General features: G+C 37.0%; 1 protein-coding gene across 1 annotated transcript in view; it reads left to right on the top strand.

The window, feature by feature from the left end:
• Positions 1-19,467, top strand: part of LOC149811852 (Calcineurin-like metallo-phosphoesterase superfamily protein) — a 55,433-nt gene extending 35,966 nt beyond the window's left edge. The window contains exons 3-4 of the mRNA XM_089993357.1: positions 17,112-18,719; positions 19,159-19,467. Coding sequence (XP_089849483.1) covers positions 17,112-18,719; positions 19,159-19,275 — 1,725 coding nt within the window. The 3' untranslated portion in view covers positions 19,276-19,467. The remainder of the gene's footprint in view (positions 1-17,111; positions 18,720-19,158) is intronic.
• Positions 19,468-22,164: the final 2,697 nt, after the last annotated feature.

Here is a 22,164-nt window from a genome sequence, read left to right as displayed (position 1 = left end):
TCATTCCATTGGTTTTGAGATATTCAATGAACTCCTTCAGAGAATACTCTCCACCATCACATTGAAAATTAATAATGGGTGCAGAAAACTGATTCTTCACTAACGCATGAAACTTCTTTAATATACTAAAAACTTCATATTTATGTTTCATAAAGTATATCTAAGTAAAACAGTAGTAGTCATCAATTAAAAAAATGTGATATTGACTAATAGAAGAAGAAATCAGTGTTGGACCCCATACATCTGAATCTACAATTTCAAAAAAAATTCAAAGTCTTTTATTCAATGAAGTAAAGGGAAATACATGACTCTTGAACGGCTGACTTGGACAAATAACAAACTTGATTTCAGAATTAAATCACTAGAGACATATCTCTCTCAATAAAAGACAAGCTACAATGACCTAAATGATTATGACAAATACTTGGCTTATAAAACACTGATCCATAAAAAAGACATGACGGACTAGACGACCCCAACTCAAACTTCAAAATATGACCACCAGACTTAGATTAAGGATCTTCTCGAAAGACGTACATCTCCATTCATTCTCCTTCAACAAATGTCCTCTTCGTGCAAAGATCCTTGACATATACAAAAGGAGTAAAAGTAACACATGAGTTCGAATAATCAACGAGTTTGGAATAAAAAATAAGATTCTTCTTAATACTGGGAACGAAAGAAACATTAGACAACTCAAGAGAATTGGAATTGGTATAGGGACGAAAGCATTTTCAGTGTGGGTGATGGAATGATGAGTACCACCCCCAGTGATAAAGCTATCTCTACCATGATATGAGATTAATTTAAAAAACTTACCTTCATCGCCAATAATGTGAGTAGCAACACCCAAATCAGTATACTACTCCCCCTGTTTATTTTGCTTCAAGTTGAGACCTGCAAGAGAAGCAAACTATAATTGTTTGTCTCTAGATAGTGCCTGTGTAGTGTCTCCTGTCTAGGTGCTTGTGATTTATTTTGATTTTTCTTTTGGGCTGCCTTTGAATTATACCTGGGATCATTTTTAAACCAACAGTTGGCTTTAACATGACATGTCTTTAACATGACATGTCTTTGAATACCATGGCCTCCCTAATTATTAGCACGACCACATCCCCTTTCTCCTCGAAAAGATCTTCTCCCATCCATGAGACGCACTAGTAACTAACATGCCTTGAGAATCTCCTGACTTTGATGTGTCACTCGTAAGACTGCCAAGAGACATCTTATAATGCAATAATTTTGCTCTAAGCTTCTCAAAGGAAGGAAGAACTGGGAGGCACTGAAGTGTAGTAGAGAGTGTTAGATTTGCAACCTGCGGATCGTTCCACGCGAGAGAGCTGCGAAACAGAGAGAGATAGAGAAAGGGAGAGAGAGGTTTGGGAAAAACCGATACCCTGCTGTGTTAGGGTTGGTTGTTGTGTATTCCTTTATATGAACATGTGATTACAAACAAAATTAGGGTACTAGAATACCCTTATTACAATAATCAATATTACATAATGCCATTAATGAAGAAGTGGATGTCACGGGTCTGGATCTTCAGATCCATGACCCCGTAACCAGAGAAAACACTTCTTTTCACCCTCCCTCAAGTTGTGCATGATCTTGAATCATGAACAACTTGCCTTTTAACGTCCAAAATCTGTTTTTTGTCAATCCTTTCGTAAATATATCCGCCACTTGATCTGTAGTTTGAACAAATTCAGGCTCAATCTCTTTCTCTTCTACCTTTTGTCTCACAAAATGCTGGTCTATTTCAATATGTTTGGCACGACTGTGATGGATTGGATTAAAAGACATACTAATGGCACTCTGGTTGTCACACAAAAGAAGTGATCGAGATATCGATTCTCCGACTTCTGTCAGTATATGTCTAACCCAAGTAGCCTCAGCAGTGGCGGCTGCCATTGACCTGTATTCAGCCTCTGTACTGGATCTGACAACAACCTTTTGTTTCTTACTACTCCAAGAAACCAAATTCATCCCAACAAATACACAATAGTCGGATACTGATCTGCATTCATCTGGATCTCCCGCCCAGTCCGCATCAGAATAAATAGTGATCTCATGTGCACTTTGCCCATTTGTCTTTCGCTTATATATGAGACCATCCCCAACCGTTCCCTTCAGATATCGTAGTATCCGTTTAACTGCTTCCATATGCCCTTCACATGGGCATGCATAAACTGAGAAACTTGATTCACCGAGTAGACTATATCAGGGCGAGTAAAAGTGAGGTATTGTAACATACCCACTATGCTACGGTACTGTGTGGGATTATCAAATGGATCTCCGTCTTGAGGGCTAAGCCTTTGATGAAGAACGCTAGGAGTGCTCAAGGGCTTGCAGTCTTTCATACCCGCTTTATTGAGAACATCAATGGTATACTTATGTTGAGTGAGAGTCATTTCTTCAGAGGAACTGTCGACTTCAACTCCAAGAAAGTACCATAGTTTGCCAAGGTCCTTCATTTTCTGATTCAAGAGATGTTTGACTTCTTCAATGTGCTCATTGGAATTGCCAGTGATGATGATATCATCCACATATATCAACAACAGAGTAATTGTGTCTTGGTTCTTAAATATAAATAAGGAGTGGTCAAGAAGAGATTTCTTAAAACCATATTTTTGTATTTCAAGAGAAAAGCTGTCAAACCAAGATCGAGATGCCTGCTTCAATCCATATATCGCCCTTTTTAGTCTGCAGACATATTTTGTAGGATTACCTTCTGCGTAACCAGTGGGTTGTTCCATGTAAACTTTTTCTCTCAAATCTCCATGAAGAAAAACATTCTTCACATCAAGTTGGCTAATGGTCCATTGGTGTTCAATAGCTAAAGAAAGTATGACTCGGATTGTCCCCATCCTCACCACTGGACTAAAAGTTTCATCATAATCCTGTTCTTGCTCCTGTGTAAAACCTTTGGCTACAAGTCTCGCCTTGTATCGCTCTATAGTCCCATCTGGTTTATACTTTATTTTGTACACCCATTTCGAACCAACAACATTTCTGTCAGGTGGTCTTGATACGACATCCCACGTACCACATTCATGTAGAGCTTCCATCTCATCATTCATTGCTTCAATCCATCTTCGGGAATTTGATGCTTGAGAGAACGTTGTGGGTTCATCTTCTTTATTCAAGGCTGTTAGAAAGAGTTGAAAATCTAATGAGAAATTTTCATAACTGACCCACCTTTCAATTGGATGGCGAGAACGTGTGGATCTTCTAGTATCAACAATGTTGGATGTTGAGGATGTGTCCATGTCTGAATCAACTATGGTGGGTGACTCTCTTTCTCGTCGAGTGTAGACAAAGCCTTTATACCTTCCTGGATTCAAAGTTGAGTCTGTATTTTCATGATCAATCATTCCATCAGTAGACACAGGTATCTTATCCTTTTGAGTGCAATTTGAGCAAGCATCACTAGCTTTTGCGAGAAGTTCATAATTCAACCAAGGATAATAAGCCTGAACTTTATGTTTTGATTCTGAAGAACTAGTACATTGACAATCAAAATTCAATTCATCGAAGATGACATTTCTTGATATTTTGATGCGCTTGCTCACCGGATCATAGCACCTGTACCCTTTATAGTCATCAGCATAACCCACAAACCTGCACTTCAAAGCCTTGTCCTGAAACTTATGTCTCCTTGAACTGTCAATATGAACATAGCATAAACAGCCAAACATATACAAATCATAGTAGTTGGGGTGGATACCAAAAAGAAACAAGTAAGGAGACTTGTTTTCCAAAATAGTCATGGGCAATCGATTTATCACATGAACTGCAGAATGAAAAGCCTCTGTCCATAAAGTGATGGGAAGATTACTATCATGCATCATGCTCATCGCACTCTCAACAATATGGTGATGCTTCATTTCAGCAATCTCATTCTGCTGAGGTGTGTGCGGGCAAGACACCGTTTTCCTTATCCCATTACTTTGAAGAAAGTTAGTAAAGTTAATGGAAGAGAATTCACCTCCTCCGTCACATTGGAAACTTAGGATGTTTTCAGAAAATTGGTTTCTGACAAAGGAATGGAAGTTACGGAACAACATGAAAGTCTCAGATTTATGTTTCATGAAAAATATCCAGGAATATTGAGAATAACTGTCAACAAATAAAAGATAGTATCTAGTTCCAGACATAGAAGCAACTGGAGCAGGCCCCCAAACATCAGAACAGATAGTCTCAAAAGGTCTTGAAGCTCTTTTATTGATAGAATGAAATGGTAAAACATGACTCTTACATAAGAGACAACTAGAACATTTGTTGTCATTTACATTTATTCCTAAACTTGACTTGGGAATGAGGTTATTTGAAACAAGCTTTTCAATGAAATTATTACTGCAGTGACCTAGACGACCATGCCAAAGGTTTGACTTATTGATTTCAGAGACACTAAAAACGCAGGTAGGATTTTCAGAAGACAACGATGATTGGAGCTTCAAGTTTGGGTCTGCAGAGCGAATATGTGCTGAAGGATCTTCTTGAAAAACATACATATTGCCTTGCCGTTTTCCTCTAGCGAACGTCTCCTTCGTGCAGAGATCCTTAACAAGAACAGAAGAGGGAGTAAATTCAACTGAGGCTTTGATATCATCAACAATTTTAGAAACTGAAACAATGTTTTTCTTGATATTAGGGGCATAAAGAACATTTGAAAGATTGATGGAAGATTCAGGCAAGGGTATGATGGAGTTTCCAATATGCGAGACAGAGTGGTGTGATCCATCTCCAGTAACTATACTACTTCTACCAATGTAAGGAACAAGTTTTAGGAGCTTACCTGCATCACCAGTAACGTGAGTCGCTGCGCCAGAGTCCACATACCAAGTACCTTGCTCATTTTGTTTCAGATTCAATTCTGCTAAGGCTGACAACAACAACTCTTTTACTTCTCTGTTGGTCCTTGTATTGTCTGTGCCCCCTTTTATTACACAGAAAGCAAGTAGGAATTGGCCTCTGTCTTTGTGGGTTGGTATATGAGTTGGGTGTAGGCAATAATCCACGACCTCCATGACCACTTCTCCCTTGTGCTCCTTTTCCCTTGATATCATAGCTTCCTCGTCCTCGTGCATAAGTAACCCCTATATCCATAACTTCTTGTGCCCCAGTATGCATAGATGATTCTTCAGAAAATCCCTTTAGATTCATCTCATATTGTAACAATTTTGCGCGCAGATCTTCAAAGTTGGGCAGCTCAGGTAAACATAACAGAGAAGTGACAATCATATGATAGTTGTGTCCCAATCCACTGAGGGTTTGTTGTATCAAATCTTTATCAGAAACTGTACTTCCAACAACTGCTAACTGATCTGTGATAACCTTCATTTTGTTCAAATATTCCATGATGGTCATGAAATCCTTTCTTAACATTTGAAATTCTCTTTTAAGAAACATAATCCTGGCCTGAGAAACCTGTGAGTATGTCTGAACAAGTCTGTTCCGAAGTTGCATGGCAGTGCAGTCATCTGGAATGGCTACAAGAACCTCTTGTGACAGTGTTGATGTAATATAAGCAACAAGCGCTTGGTCTCTTTTCATCCAAGCCACAAATTCAGGATTTCTAACATATACAGTAGTAGATTCCCCTTTGTTGTCCCTTTCTTCTTGTGATATGAACTCAGGAGGAACTTGAATAGATCCATCCAGATGTCCAGAAAGATCCTGACTCCTAATGAAAGGTATGATTTGCCTCTTCCAAGTCAAGAAGTTACCATTATTTAATTTTTCAGACACAAGTTGGCTGAGGAAACTTGAAGAAAGAACTTACTGGCTAGGAAGTGAATTCATGTTTCACAGAATTAAGAATGTATTCAGCACAATCTGCTTACACCTGCAGTTTTTGTAACTCTTTTTTTTTTTTTGCAGGAAATAATTCAGATTGCTGATATGAAACAGAAATTGAATGTCAATCAGATTTCTGATTTGTATATGAAATGGAATATCGGATATGAAAATCCAAAAAAAAAAATATCAATGTGAATATGTATTCCTACTATGTATTGACACAATGAGAATGTATCAGCTTGTTAGTGGTTGAATGAGGAAATCTGGGTTGAGTCACTCAAGAGACAGAAAGAAAACAGTGGAGAAACCAAGGTTCGGCCACCACCGAAGTAAGAGAAAAGGAAACTGTAGGGAGAAAAGGAAGGAATGGATGAGACGTGAACCCCAAAAAAAAAACTGAGTTGGCTGGGTGAGAAAAGGAAAGGATGAATGAGACGTGAACCCCAGAAAAAATCTGAGTTGGTTGGGTCAGTCGTGAACCCAAAAAAAAAAACGAGAAACAGACGTGGGATGAAAAGAATGAGACTGACTGGGTCAGTCGTGATTCCAGAAAGAAACGAGAAACAAACATGGGATGGAAAGAATGAGACTGACTGGGTCAGGCGTGATTCAAAAAAAAAACGAGAAACAGACGTACCTTTTTGGATTTTCAGACTTTAGAAGAGGAAATAGAGGAGAAATAGATCTTCAGACGTGCCTTTTTGGATCGATTCCAGTTTCAATTGAAGCGTGGCTCTGATACCATGTTAGATTTGCAACCTGCAGATCGTTCCACGCGAGAGAGCTCGAAATAGAGAGAGATAGAGAAAGGGAGAGAGAGGTTTGGGAAAAACCGATACCCTGCTGTGTTAGGGTCGGCTGCTGTGTATTCCTTTATATTAACATGTAATTACAAACAAAATTAGGGTACTAGAATACCCTTATTACAATAATCAATATTACATAATGCCATTAATGAAGAAGTGGATGTCACGGGTCTGGATCTTCAGATCCATGACCCGTAACCAGAGAAAACACTTCTTTTCAGAGAGAACATGATGCGCTGAGCCAAGTCCACTAAGTACCTGTTGAATTTTGTTTTTCTCTGGAACCTCATAACTGACCATGGCGAGTTGATTAGTAATGGTCTTCATCGTATGAATCTATGACTGACATAACTCTTGATTCAGATATCTGAGAGTATGTTTGAACCAACCTATGCTATAACTACATAACAGTGTGATTGTTTTGAATCCCTATGAGAACCTCCTAAGATGCATGTATTGAGACGTGATATCGATTCTAGGTTTGGATTCAAATTCAGATTTGGATTGGTTCATGATGATTATGTACTTTTAATTTATTTCAGTTTTACACCCATATATGTTCTTTATACATTAAATCTTGGGTATTTTTGTTATTGTAAGAGTTTGTATAATTGCTGCCTAATACCACATTGTCACGAAATGGTGCGGATTCGAATGCACTCAAAGATGATCTCCAAGACTCAAGAACATTATACAAAACTTAAGAATTGAAAGACACATATCAAAATATAAAAAGATAATTTTATTCATAATGGACATTAAAAGAAATACAAAAGTAAAATTACATTCAAGTGTCACTACAATACACTCAATAAAAAATAATGAAAAACCCTAATACTACCTATCAGTCTCTCACTTTACAAAGGCACACACCCTCCCATATTTATAGACAAGAAAAGAGGGGGTAAGCTCTCAAATGGGAGAGAGAGTTTCCAACTGCTAGAATTCTAGCTATTTGGAGCAAGTCAAACTAGTTTGACTAGCTTCCAACGGCTAGAGTTCTAGCCGTTGGGAGTAAGTCAAAGCTAGTTTGACTTCTTCCATATATATATTAAAAATATATATAACATATATCATTATATTATATATATATATATATATATATATTATATTACAATATATATGTATATATATTAAACAATATATATATATATATATATATATATATATATATATATATATATATATATATATATATATATATGTTGGAGTCGGGTAGGGAGACGACCTGAAGAAAAGAAAAAACAGAGAAAAGAGAGAGAGAGAGAGGAAGAAAAGAATCGTATATTTCATATGATAGTTAGGTCTAATCTCTCTATTAAATAGAGAGATTAGACACACCTTATTTACAATAATGCCTCTGTCACATATGAGTAGTTACTAAACTACCCATATGTGACGACTACTTCTTAACACTCCCCCTCAAGCTGGAGCATATATATCAATAATGCTCAGCTTGTCACAACATTTCGAAAAATTTGAACTCGCTAAAGGTTTTGTGAAGACATCAGCAATTTGGTTTTCTAAAGATATGTGCTTGGTGCAAATGTACCTAGTCTGAACCAGGTCACGTACATAGTGACAATCCACCTCAATATGCTTTGTCCGTTCATGAAATACTGGGTTATTTGCAATATAGGTAGCAACTCTATTATCACATATCATCTCCATAGGTAATGAGTCTTTCACTTAAAGATCAGTCAACACAGATTTAACTCACATCATCTCAGCAGCAGTTTGAGCCATAGCCCAATATTCTGACTCAGCGCTTGACCTGGCAACAACAGTTTGTTTCTTGCTTCTCCAAGTAACCAAATTCCCTCCAACAAACACACAGAATCCAGTTGTGGACTTTCTGTCAACAATCGACCCTGCATAATCTGCATCTGAATAGCAGTAACATCTAAAGACAGATTTTGTTTAAACCATAGTCCTTTACCAGGGAAGAACTTTAGATATTTAAGAATTATCATAGTAGCATCCCAATGAGTCTTTGTAGGTTTGTCCATAAATTGACTTATCTTGCTCACTGCGAAAGATATGTCAGGTCTGGTCACAATCACGAATAATAGCTTGCCAACCAATGAGCGATAACGGCTACAGTCCACGTACTTGGATTGTTCATCAAACAGATGAGACTTAGGATCCATAAGAATTTTTGCAGGTTTGGCACCTAACATCCCTGTCTCCTTCAGTAGGTCCAAGACATATTTCCGCTATGACAGAACTAGTCCATCTTTACTCCTTGCAACCTTTATTCCTAAGAAATATCTGAGTGGTCCCAGATCCTTAGTTACAAAGTGTTTCTGAAGATGGAGCTTTGTGTCAGAAATATCTTTTTCGCTGCTTCCTGTGACTATAATGTCATCAACATATACTATCATGACCACAATCCCTGTGCCGATCTTTTTAATAAAACGAGAGTGATCTGAGGCAGAGCGGACAAACTCAAATGCTGACATGACCTCAGCCAGCTTGGAGAACCACGCATGGGGACTCTGTTTGAGACCATAGATTGCCTTGTTCAACTTGCACACCTTCGCACATTGCCTTGTTCAACTTGCACACCTTCAGACACTCCCCCGGAACCTCAAACCTCAGAGGTTGTTGCATGTAAACGGTCTCCTCCAGGTCTCCATAGAGAAAGACATTTTTCACATCAAGCTGACATGGAGACCAACCATGGTGTACTGCGATGGACAAAACAAGACGAATAGTCTCAAGACGAGCGATAAGAGAGAATGTTTCAAAGAAGTCCACCCCATAAGTTTGAGTGTAGCCTTTCGCAACCAGGCGAGCTTTAAACCTTTCAATCGATCCATCGGAATTATACTTAATAGTATAGACCCATTTACAACCAACAATATCAGCCTCAGGCGGAGGATCAACTAAGTCCCATGTTCTTCGAGAAAGCAGTGCATCTATTTCATCCTGCATGGCCTTCGCCCATTTGGGGTCTAGAAGGGCGTGATGGTGATTGAGAGGAACTGAGGTAGCAGATAATGCTAATACAAAATTCTTCATATTTTTCCCAAGTCTGGCCTCGAAAACAAACTGAGAAATAGGATGAAGTGTACATTGCCTTTTTCCTTTCCGAAAAGCAATAGGTAAATCACCATCAACAAGAGAATCGTCAGTAGGGTCAGGAACACTCACCTCAGGAGAAGCTACTGATGGCATAGGCATAGAATTGGGTGGAGCTCGATGTGTGTACACCATAGGAGGATTTTTGTAACGAGACAAAGTCGGACTAGGAACAAGAGGCTCAAGACGAACAAACTCTAATGGAAAAGGAGGAACAAGAAGAGGGAATGAATCACCTTGACTAGCATGTATTCTCGGAGAAGTACTTGAAAAATATGGGATAGACTCAAAAAATGAAACATCCGCGCTGACATACTCTCTCTGGGATATGGGATCATAACAACGATATCCTTTTTGGTGATTAGGATACCCAACAAAAACACATTTTATAGATTGGGGTGACAATTTATCTCGGTTAGGACCAAGTTTATGAACAAAGCACACACAACCAAACACCTTTGGAGAGAGAGGGAAAAGAGGAGCTTCAGGTCTGAGAATTTGAATGGGAATACGATCCCCCACCGAGGTTGAAGGCATACGGTTTATTAGGTATCCCGCAGTTAGAGTTGCATCTCCCCAATAAGATGCAGGCATATTAGACTGAATCATAAGGCAATGGGCAATATTTAGGATGTGTCTATGCTTGCGCTCCGCTACTCCATTCTGTTGCGAGGTATGAGGACAAGAAGTCTGAGGCTGGATCCCAAGATTTTTGTAAAAATTGTAATAAGTCAGAGGATTTGAATTCAAGAGCATTGTCAGTGCGAACAACTTTGACGCAAGAATTAAACTAAGTTTTTATTTCAATAATCAAAGATTTAAGAATAATGGGGGCTTCAACCCTATCTTTTAACAAGAATAGCCAAGATAATCTGGAAAAACCATCTACAATGACTAAATAATAACGACACTTAGAACGACTAAGAATTCTACTTGGACCCCAAACATCAACATGAAGAAGATCAAACATATTTTGACTCAAAGGACTCTGACTGGACGAAAATGAACTCCTATGATGCTTCCCAAGCTGACATGCTTCACACAGCAGAGTAGTGGACGGCGAGATGTGAGGAATAACTCTACGCAATTTAAGCAACGGAAGATGACCAAGACGATGATGCCAAAGCAGTGGACTAGAAGAGGACTCAAGTGCGGAATGAACAGAGCCAACTGGTTGGTGTAGATAATAGACTCCACCTTCCTCATAGCCTCCACTAATAGTCTTCCCCGTCAGCAAGTCCTGAAAAGTAACAACAGACAGGATCAAATATTACTCGACAATTCAATTCCTTTGCAACACGACTAACAAATAACAAATTTTGAGGGAATGAAGGGGCATGGAGAACATTTGATACCTGCAGAGCATGCCGTATCAACCACGGTAGAACTAGACAAAATATGTGCCAACAAATCATCATACTCAGCACGATTGAGTGTAACCGAATCACTAGGAGGAACAGTGGGGAACTCAGGTTTGGACCGTTGGGGGCTCCCCAATGACTCTTTGGAGGAGCCTTCCTTAGGTGGCACAAACTACGAAAAGAAAAAAAAAGAAAAAAGAAAAATAAAAGAATAAAAAAAATACAATCATATTTCAAATGGAATATGCATAAAATGGGAAATTATAGAAATACCCTTTTTGGGTTATTATGATAAATATATATATATATATATAGATATGTATACATATATACATAGTATATGTATATGTATCTCTCTCTATATATATACATACATATAACATGATTAAGGATTACATTTTAACATATGGTTCATCTTCATTTTTTTAATTAGACCCCACCTGTTGCATATTCTCGTGCATTTCTTTTATCTTCGATAAGACTAGTAAGAAGCTTAACACAAATATCAATAAGAATGCAATGGATACATAATTTCATGGTGGAGTTGCTATGCCTCAAAACATGACATTTAAATCTATACAATCCTCCGTGCATTACAAAACCACAAAAGTTACACTTCACTACTTTTAATGGGGATCTCAAGTCAACTGGTGTATAGTATTTCAATATGGGATCTTTTGGTAGGCATCATCCAATATCATCACCCTCTACCGACCTCTTAGGATACAAATTACTAAATCTAATCACTTCAAATATGTAAAACAATGCTCAATGACACACTTAGGGACATATTGTGAGTTCTAAGGGCAAAAAAATGAGATTAAGGGTAACAATAAAAGAATATCTCCAAAAAACATCACAAAAGAAAGGAGCCTACCCTTCTCCAACTTCAATCATACACAAATGAAGCAAAAAATGAGGATTTTTTATCTGATCTCACTTCCTCGAGTGAAAAATAAGTAAAAATGCACTTTTACACGAGAAAACCGCAAAATCCTTCTTCCTTGCTCAAGAATTGGGCTTCAAAACACTCTCAAACCTCCTAGTATGTGTGGGTTTCCTTCTATGGCCTTTACACAAATGGGGAAGTCGGCCCCCAAGAAGTCTTTAAAACCCAAAAAGTAAAAAATAAGATTTAGCTCTTTTTAAAGTGTGTTGAAGGTGTTGTACGATACGGTACAATACAATATTGTATTGCACGATACAGTTGATATGGATATGATACACACTCGTATCGCGATATGAGTGTGTATCATATTGAGATTGTTAAAAGTAACAATATGTATCATACCGTATCGTACAATGCTTACAACACTAGGTGATGGTACTTATCATTTCCATCACTCACATTGAAAATACATTTATCCCTTTACCTGGTTTTAATTTTCTTAAATTGTCTATTTTCTTTGTCCCCAACATAAAAAAAAGTCTTGTTTCTATTTCAAAGCTTGTTCATGATACCAACTCAAATGTTGTCTTTATTTCTTTTGTCTATGTCAAGCATCTTTGCATGGGGAGGACATTTGCTAAAGGAGATAGAATGGACATCATGTATGTATTTCGTAAAGATCCTTCACTCAAGCCTATACCTACGAGTTGTAACGAAATATGCGGAAAAACAAAAGCAAGAACTACAAAGGGCTTACGATAACATAAACACAACATGCACATGCACAAGTCTACCATGGGATAATACAAACAACCACTATGGGCAAGCAACAATAAAATAAATAATATTTTATTTATAATATACTCACAAAGTGAGTTAGAATCCTTTAGAAGTGCATTGGAGAACAAAAGGGGGGTTCACCCCTAAGTAGTCTCAAATATAATTGTTGGACTGTTTCAACAACTCTATTGACTAGTCAACTCTGTGTTGACTAGTCTAAAAAGAATCCAATAGCTCTATTTGGTCTTTGATTAAATAGTCCATATAAAAACAAAAAAAATGACAAAAAGAACAAAATAAAGTAAAAAAATATTAACACTCGCTGTATTATCTATTACATCATTATAAAAATAAAGAACAAACCCCTAATGGGCACAACCAGTGTTATTAAAAATGCGCCTCAAGGCGCAAAAAGCGCGCTTTGCCTCAAGGAGAGGGCCTTTGTGCCTTGAGGCGCAACATAAAAGCGCAAATGCTCTGAGGCGTACGCTTCATACACTTTGAGGCATACACCTCGAGGCGAGGCGCGCCTCAAGGTGAGGTGTACACGCCTCAAATTTTTAGTCAAATGGGGGTCAAAGTCCCCATTTGACCAAAAAATATGGTTAAATATTAGGGCCCCCGACCCTTATTAGGGTCAGGGGCCCTTAAGGGTCGGGGGCCCTCGTTTTGTCAGCCTCATCTCTCACTCACTCTCTCCCACCTCTCGCTCGTCTTGGTCTCTCACTCACTCTCTCTAACTTCTCGCTCGTCTCCCACATCTTTACAAAGCCCCCATTTATTGCTCTTTCTCGACAGATACAAGAGAGAAAGAAAAAAAAGAATTTATACAAGGCAAGGGCGACAACCCTAAACCTAAACAAATCGGGTCTGATCCATGAGAAACCGGGTCTCAAACATAAGCAAAAAAAAACTCTGAATTAGGCTCCACAACTCATCAGGTACTGGTACTTCAATGGGCATAGGTCAGACCAGTTTTGGATTTGACCAATCAAACCCAGTCTGTTACCTATTTTGATCCATTTTAAGGTGCATAAAGGGTTGTTTTTATTCATTATTGTATGGTGCTTGATGCACACAAACACACATGCATGTATACCTATTTTTTCTCAAACAAAAAAAATACACACATGCGCACATACACACATAGCTGTGTCGTACCCCTATACCCCATACTTTTGTAAATTTTGATGTTGTACCCTATGTGCCCACACCTGCATCCATACCCATAGTTGTACCTATGTGACAGTTTATAGATTCAACGAGATTTCATTAGAAAAAAGTGAACAAGAAGCTCTTTGCAACTTGAATCAACCTTTATCTATTATTTCATATTAATAGATGAATTCTGGCTCTTATGTTGACAAGCTACTTTTAGTGAATGCTAGTGGCAAAAAGTTAACACACTACATTTGAATAATAAAGTTACCCAATTTTTTAATTGTTTGATATTAAGTTTTTTTATTGAATATTCTTATATGTTAGCGTATATCTGTGCTTTACTCTCATTTTGAAGAGTTTTGGACAAATATACTAACGTTTGATTGTTAATGCTAACATGCATTTTCTAATTATGACATGATGTTAATGCTAATATGCATTTCGTTGTTAATTTTTTATTGAATGAATGCTCATATTTTATTTCTTAGATACTTACGTAGATCAACTTGTTGCATTAATGTTACTTTTACATGTTAATCTCATATTCTGTCAATATTTATTTGAGAGTTTTTATTTCTTGTTGGTTGTTGCTTCATCAATAAAGCATTATTTATTTTTTTATAATTTTAGATATTTTCTAGAGTTTTTTTTAAGTTTTCAATTTTTTTTTAGGCTTACGCCTCGCCTCAGATTTTGGTGGAGTGCCTCGCTATGCCTCAACGCTTTTCACAACACTGGGCACAACCTATTACAATGTTGTAAAATGATAAAAATACCCCTAAAGGGTATTATCTATTACATCATTATAAATAATATATATATATATGTGTGTGTGTGTGTGTGTACAACTTATCACTCCCACTTAAACTTACAGTATGATATACCGAAAGTTTGGAAATACAAAAAAGAATCAATGGGAAGGGTCCAAGTCTTCAAGTGTCTTCATTGAGAGTCTCCATATTTATGATGTATCAAAGAATTTTGCAAATGTAAGTCTTTGAATGTCTTCATTGGTGATCATCCCCAAACGCCTTCATCGGCTATCTCCATCTTCATGATATGATGTATCAAAGATATTCCTTTTTCAATCCATCGTATCTTTATGAACCTACAGAGAGAACAAAATACAGATTCTAACTACACAAAAAGAAGATATCCTAATCAAATAGTTATATAGTTTAAAAATAAACTAGTATGTGTAAGGAAATAAGTTCCTTCAAAGATGTTCACTCAATCACCAATAGTGTACACTCAAGAGAGTTCCACCAAAATACCAAAATGAACACTCAAAGAACCACAAATGGGTTCTCTCACAAGCACCCACTAAAGGAAAATAAAAACAAGAGATAAAAAATAATGATTTTATTTATCTCAACATATGCAAGATTCATATATTTGTAGTGGGGCTTTGCCCCATATTTATACACAAGTGAAAGGAGGCCATAAAGAGTCGTTGGGACCTCAACGGTTCCTTATGTTGACTAGTCAACATGCATTGATTAGTTCAAATGCAACCAAAAAAATAAAGAAAAACCTGAAGAGACTATTCCTAGTTACATTACATATGACAATATATATATATATATATATATATATATAATGTACATTTACATTTTTAACACTCCCCCTCAAACTTACGGTTGGATAACCGAAAGTTTGTCCAAGAAAAAGTGAAATCGAGGAGCAACGAGAGGTTTGATGAAGAAATCCGCCAATTGATATTTTAAAGTAACATAGGGAAGATCAAAAGACATCCATCGATGGCCACAACAATACAAAGATACCCACAAGATTGTGTGATATCACTCCTTGTAAAGAAGTGCACTGATGAGATTTAACACAAGTTTCGTTAATAGTCACACTTAAAAGAAGCCAATAAAAGGCTGTTGATGCACTATCCAAAGAGATTCAAACAATCCAAGTAAGAAATATAAAAAAACTCCATTACTCATACCTAACACAAGAACATCGAGTAATCTAGCGAAATACAGAACAAAAGGAACAGATTACCACCTTTTAGTAGAATCACAAATTCATACTAGAACTCGCCAAATATTTCAAAAACCTCCATTAAACTAATTATGAAGCATTCTAATACCAAAAATGACTCAAACTCATCAAATTGCGTCCATTGAAACCCCCCAAAAGAATCAGACCAGGCATATAAAGCAAAACAAGTCCCTATTTACTGCCTTGTATATCACCCTTAAAATCTCAACGAAACTCCATAAAATCAGCATAACTCAGTCCAAGATCACAATCAGAAGTTTACATACTAAAAAATGACCTGAGTGCAGCCTTATAGGATCAACAAAGACTACTGATTTGATCAATATCAATAGATTAAATCATGTCATTGTTCCACCCAAAATCCAGAAGAAAAAAGTCCACAGAAAATTCAGTACTGCTCCGATTGCGCAATTCTTGATTCGTTAGACTCCTAAAATCAAGATCTATCAAAGCTCTAGCTCAGATAAACCAAAACTAACCATCTGTGCTGATGGTGCTGATGTCAGCATGCACAAATCCCAATGCAAAGCATGAGCTTCAAGTGAATGGAGACTCCTTCCTCTCCTGACCTCAATATGGCTCTGATACCATATTAAAACAAAAAGAGAAGAAATAAGGTGAGGGAGTGTGGAAAACTCAAAAGAAACTTCCTCTTGAAATGAAAAGTTACAACAATATAAAGGGCTGACCCCTCTTTCTAGCAACCTATCTAAGAAAGGATAGAATTAATCTTCTTACTTTTACTCTGCAACAATATTACAGAGAAGGACAAGAATGTTCTTATAAATAATGAAAATGGACAAGAGGGGTTTAACCAACAGCAGAGATACACTATATTACATTTGTCAACATCATTGACAGTCTTCGAAAGGAAGCCTAAAAATTCTTTCTCATGGCTACCTGCAGATCAGAATATGTGATCAATGCATATGTATTTATGCGTTTCTAAAACTGAACATCTAGATATTCTTAAAATTTGAAAGTCTAGGTTGCTTATATTGATTTTTTCTTTTATTTTCCTTTTCCGTTTTTTTCATGTCTTCAGCCATCATCCAAATATGATATGCTAAGTGATTCTGTGATGAAAGCACAATTATGGTTGTGTCCTTGCCATATCCAAATGTGATTTTATGCTTGGTTGCATTTGATGAGTTAAATATGAATATATGCAGTTTTAATAGCCATAATCTATATGATCTGTGAGTTACCTTCCTACAGAGTAGAGGATGGAAGCACTTATTTGTTGGGATTGATAGCACAATGGATGGCGGGCTTCGTGGTCCAACAAATCTTTTTGGCCATCCAACAGACCAGCTACTTGCAGATATTGAGGCAGAGCTTTCACAATGGGATGCAGAACCCACAACTTTGGTGACTAAGGTTGCATTTGGCCACTTCCCTCTTTCATTCTCAGCTGCTACAGAATCCAGTACGACACTCAAAGACATTTTCCTCAAGCAATCCTTATCGGTATACCTTTGTGGCCATTTGCATACTAAGTTTGGGAAGAATTTGAAGCGACATCATCAACAGGCAGGTGTGCTAGATAAATATTTTCAGTTGGAAGGTCAATGGGAAACTCCAGAAAATTTAGGGAATGAAGATTGTTCTGATAAAGCTGTACAAACAAAAGAATTTTGGGAATGGGAAATGGGTGACTGGAGAAAGAATAGAATTATGCGTATCTTGGCCATTGACCAAGGCCATGTTTCATTTGTTGATACTGATTACAGATTTGAGGCCAAGAAGACAATTGTTATGCCTACATTTCCACTTGATTCACGGTCCATGCAGAGAATCTCCATGTTCCATGACTATAATTGTCAATCTGTTACGATGTCATCCTATGAAACTATAAGAGCATTGGTATTTTCAGATGTTGAGATTGTTGTGGTTAATGTGAAAATTTATGATTCCAGGCCAGGGGAACTCAGTTTGGTAATGGAATCAAATATGGAAAAGCTTACCAACATGAAATCAAGAGGGAGCCTATATGCCATTACATGGAACTGGAAAGCATTTGCAGATCCATCTCCAAATCGATATTGGTTGCAGATAGAAGCAATTGATACCTTAGGAAGTTCCACTTTGAGCAAACTGCGGCCATTTTCTATAAACGGCCGAGCTGCTAAACTCAGTTGGAAATGGAAGGAGTTTTGGGTCATGGGTTGTGCATGGGACTCCTTATATTATCCCTTATTCTGGTCTATCTCTGCATTTATTTCAGCCCTGCTTATTATTCCAAGAGTCTTTCTCATTTGTGCAAAGGAGTATCACACATTTCAGGCCTTCAAACAAAGCTTCTGCATTGGTAGCATCTGGAAATGCCTTGTCAATGGTGCCTTCTTGATTTTGCTAGAGCTTTCCAGGATCACATCCTTGTGGCTTGCGTTGCTAATTTACTTGGTATACCTGATATTCTTTCCTTGGTTTCATGGGAGAATTTTCTCAGAAAGCAGCAGCTCTGGATACATGGGCCGCAATGGTTGGACAGTCGAGATTCCAGGAACAAGAGGAAAGCTGTCATATGTTGGTGTGCCTGATGTGATGGTTATAGTTTTACCTCATTTTTGCTTTGTGGTGTTGCCGACTCTTCTGGTTGCATCTTGTTTGGCTGCAGAAAAGGTCGCACGCCGTGCACAGTCTCTATCTTTATATGGAAAGAAAAATGAAGACAATGAATCAGATGAAATATCAAAGATGGCTCTTTTAAGATCATCATATGACCAGACTAATTTTTGCAGTTTCTTTTGTTATTCCTGTGGAAGATGGATCAGGAAGCTTTTGCTTGCTGCTTGCTGCATGATCTTATGGTGGCATTGGAAGGTGAATGTTCTTTTTACTATTCTTTTCCATCTGCTTTTTTGGTTTCTTAAGTTACAGCTTACAACTGAGAAAATCATAATCTCTCTCTACTTCTGGAGCTACATTGTGTCTCAATGATGTCTCATATCTTCATTGATTGCAAACAGTACAAATATCTTGGGAGTGGAAAAGATATCCTGGAACATGGTTTCTATTTACAGGCAACAATACAACTTACATTTTTATTTAAAAAAAAGAAACATATGATCTTAAAAGTTCTATGGCAGTTTAGTTGCATAAGATTACTGGCCTGCTTAAAAAAAAGCTTTGCAAACATTTCTCATGATTTCTCTCACTGGAATTTCTTCCTCTGCCACTTGTAATGCTTGATCTTTAATGATAGTCCTTTTTTATGTGAATTTCTTTCTTATGTGTATCTATTTTGTTTTTCATTTTGCAGTACTGCAGGGCTATTATCAAGGCCTATGATTCAAATCCTTTTGTTGATGCTCCTGTTTATTGCTGGTCGATTCCACTATTGCTGGTTTTTGCTGTTTACAGGACCTCAGGAGTTTAACACCTATGGAGGTTATAGATTAAGCAGCTTTACTTTTTGATGGAGATGCTGTTTGTAATTTACATTTTGTTGTGATTGATTTTGCAAGAGCACAAGCTAATATAGTCTGTAGGATGTGAATATTAAAAAAGAAATTGCAAACTTAATACAGGTTAGAACAATAGTCTAATGACATGGATCAAAATTTATCTAGGTGGTATCAGCACCCCTTGTACTGCTAAGTTTCTGCCACTTTACATTTTTAGCAAGCATTTATGTGAAGAGGTAATTATAATATTCATGGTTGAAGAAGAGTGTGTGCATGCATTCAATCACGTACAAAAATAATTGTCATGTTTAGATTATTACCATGCTTTACATGAAACGATCTCTAGCTTAATTACTTGAAACCCAGTCAACTAATACAAGAATACTGATACGGGACATACGAACTAGACTTTGTTTCATTTCAATCTTTTTCTGTAATATCTCATATATTTTTCTATATTTAAAGTTTGTAAATATAATTTTTAATTTAATAATTATATTTGTCTAAAATAAAAAATAATAAATTGTATATGGGCTCACGTCAATGTGGGTATGGACCTGGTTCAGGGCCCACTGATGAGATCCATATATGAAATGAAATCAACTTGAAAGGAAAATAAAAAAAATTCATAGTGATGGAGGTGGTGAATTTATCTGTGGTGCTTTCTTTGAATTTTTTAACAAACATGCAATAAAAACATAGCTCACTTGTCTGTACATGTCTCAACAAAACGACATTGTTGAGTGTAAACATAGACATGTTCATGAGACAGGGATGAGTCTTTTGGTTCAAGCATATTTAGATGTTAAATTCTGGGTTGATGCTTTCAGAACTGTTGTCTATTTGATTAATAGGCTCTCAAGCTCAAATTTGGATGACAAATCACCATATAAGTTTCTATTAAAATGTGTTCCAAGGTATGAGCATCTTAAGTTTTCGGGTGCACATGTTACCCATACTGAGCCTTATTTCAACTCAAAACTGTCACCCAAGTCCAAAGCATGTGTTTATTGGATATGATACAAATTATAAAGATTATATATGTTATGATCCTGTTGCAAGAAGAGTTTTTATTTCTAGGCATGTTTTTGATGAATCCAATTTTTTGTATGCTGAAAAAAATAATGAGTTATGTGGTTTATAAGGAAACCGTCTCTTGGATACAGATTCTAGATCATACCCAACCACCTAAAAAGTCCTCTCCTATCCTGCTTGCTTCTATGATAGTCGGTCACAGTCATGTTCTGCCATAAGAACCGGATCTCAAATGGCAACACACCATAAAGGATGAGATTGGTGCCCTGTACAGAAACCAAACTTGAACTCTTGTTCCACATACTGGTGTCCATAACCTAGTTGGTTGCAAATGAATATACAAAATAAAATATCATGTTGATGGGATAATTGCTATATATAAAGCTCAGTTAGTTGCCAAGGGGTACAATCAACATGACAATGCAGATTATTTTGAGATCTTTAGTCATGTCGTCAAACCCACATCTTTCAGAACTGTTCTTTCTATTACAATGAGTTGTGATTGACATATTCACCAAGTAGATGATAATAATAGGTTCTTGCATGGTTTTCTAAAAAAAAATGTACATGAGCCAAACACTAGGTTTCGAAGATAGGCAACACCCTGACTATATATGCAAACTCAGTCGGGCCTTATACAGTTTAAAACATGCTCCAGATACATGGTTTGAAAGATTAAAGGTGTACTTAGAGAAACTAAAATTTATGGAGTCCCATGCTGATTTGTCCCTCTTCATTCACCACAAACATGGTGTAAAGATGTATATCTTAATATATGTTGATGACATAATTGTCATGGAAAGCTTTCATAAGAAGGTCAGAAATATTATTCAGGCCTTTGGCCAAGAATTTTTTATTAAAGATTTGGGTCCTTTGCACTATTTTCTGGGTGTTGAAGTTGCTCAGGACACGTCATGGGTTGTTCTGACACAAAAAATATATTATAGATCTCCTGATTAAGACAAGCATGATAGACTGCAAAAACGTGGTCACTCCTGCAACAACAAATGTTTCCATTTCAAGATTTTCTGAAGGGCTATTTTCTAGACAAAAGTATTGTGAGAGTTCTTCAATATGCCATATTTACTCGTCTAGACATAACCTTTGTCATAAACAAGGTATGTCATTTTATGCATGTGCCCAAGCAGGATCATTGGATGTCAAATGTGTTCTAAGATATCTCAACTCTTAACTATGATTTACATATCAAGAAGTCCAACAATATTAGGCTTGCAGGGCTTTCTGATGCTGACTGTGTAGGTTTCCCAGACAACATGAAGTCAAATGGTAGGTACTTTACATTTTTAGGACCTAATTTGCTCTCCTGGATTTCTTCCAAACATCAAACCGTTGCTCGCTCAAGTACAAAAGCTAAATAAAAGGTCAGTATTGGGGCAACCTCAAAATTAATATGGCTTAAACAACTCTTGAAGGATTTGGTTATCAATTTTCCTTAAGTCCCAACTTTGGTGTGATAATTTGGGAGCTACATATCTAATGGCTAATCCTGTGTTTCATACTAGAACAAAACACATAGAGATTGACTCACTTTGTTAGAGAAAAGGTTGACTACAATGAAATTAAAGTATAGTTCATCTCATCCAAAAATCGGATAGCAGACATTCTCACTAAGGCTCTACCTTGACCAAAATTCTAATATTTCATAAACAAATTGAATCTTAGAGAGATTAGGTTGCAAAGGCATGCAGAATAAGATCCAGACACGGATCTAAAACATGTTGAGCTGGGTCCTCAGACAGGTCCACACATTAAGGTGGATCCTGACTCACCTCAAAACTCTTATCTAGATGACTTCGCCAAAAAAA

This window comes from Nuphar pumila, chromosome 17 (assembly GCF_984573655.1).
Source record: "Nuphar pumila chromosome 17, dmNupPumi1.hap1.1, whole genome shotgun sequence".
Classification (NCBI taxonomy): domain Eukaryota; kingdom Viridiplantae; phylum Streptophyta; class Magnoliopsida; order Nymphaeales; family Nymphaeaceae; genus Nuphar; species Nuphar pumila.
The sequence above is the reverse complement of the archived record's forward strand: the minus strand, read 5'-3'. Positions and strand labels throughout refer to the sequence as shown.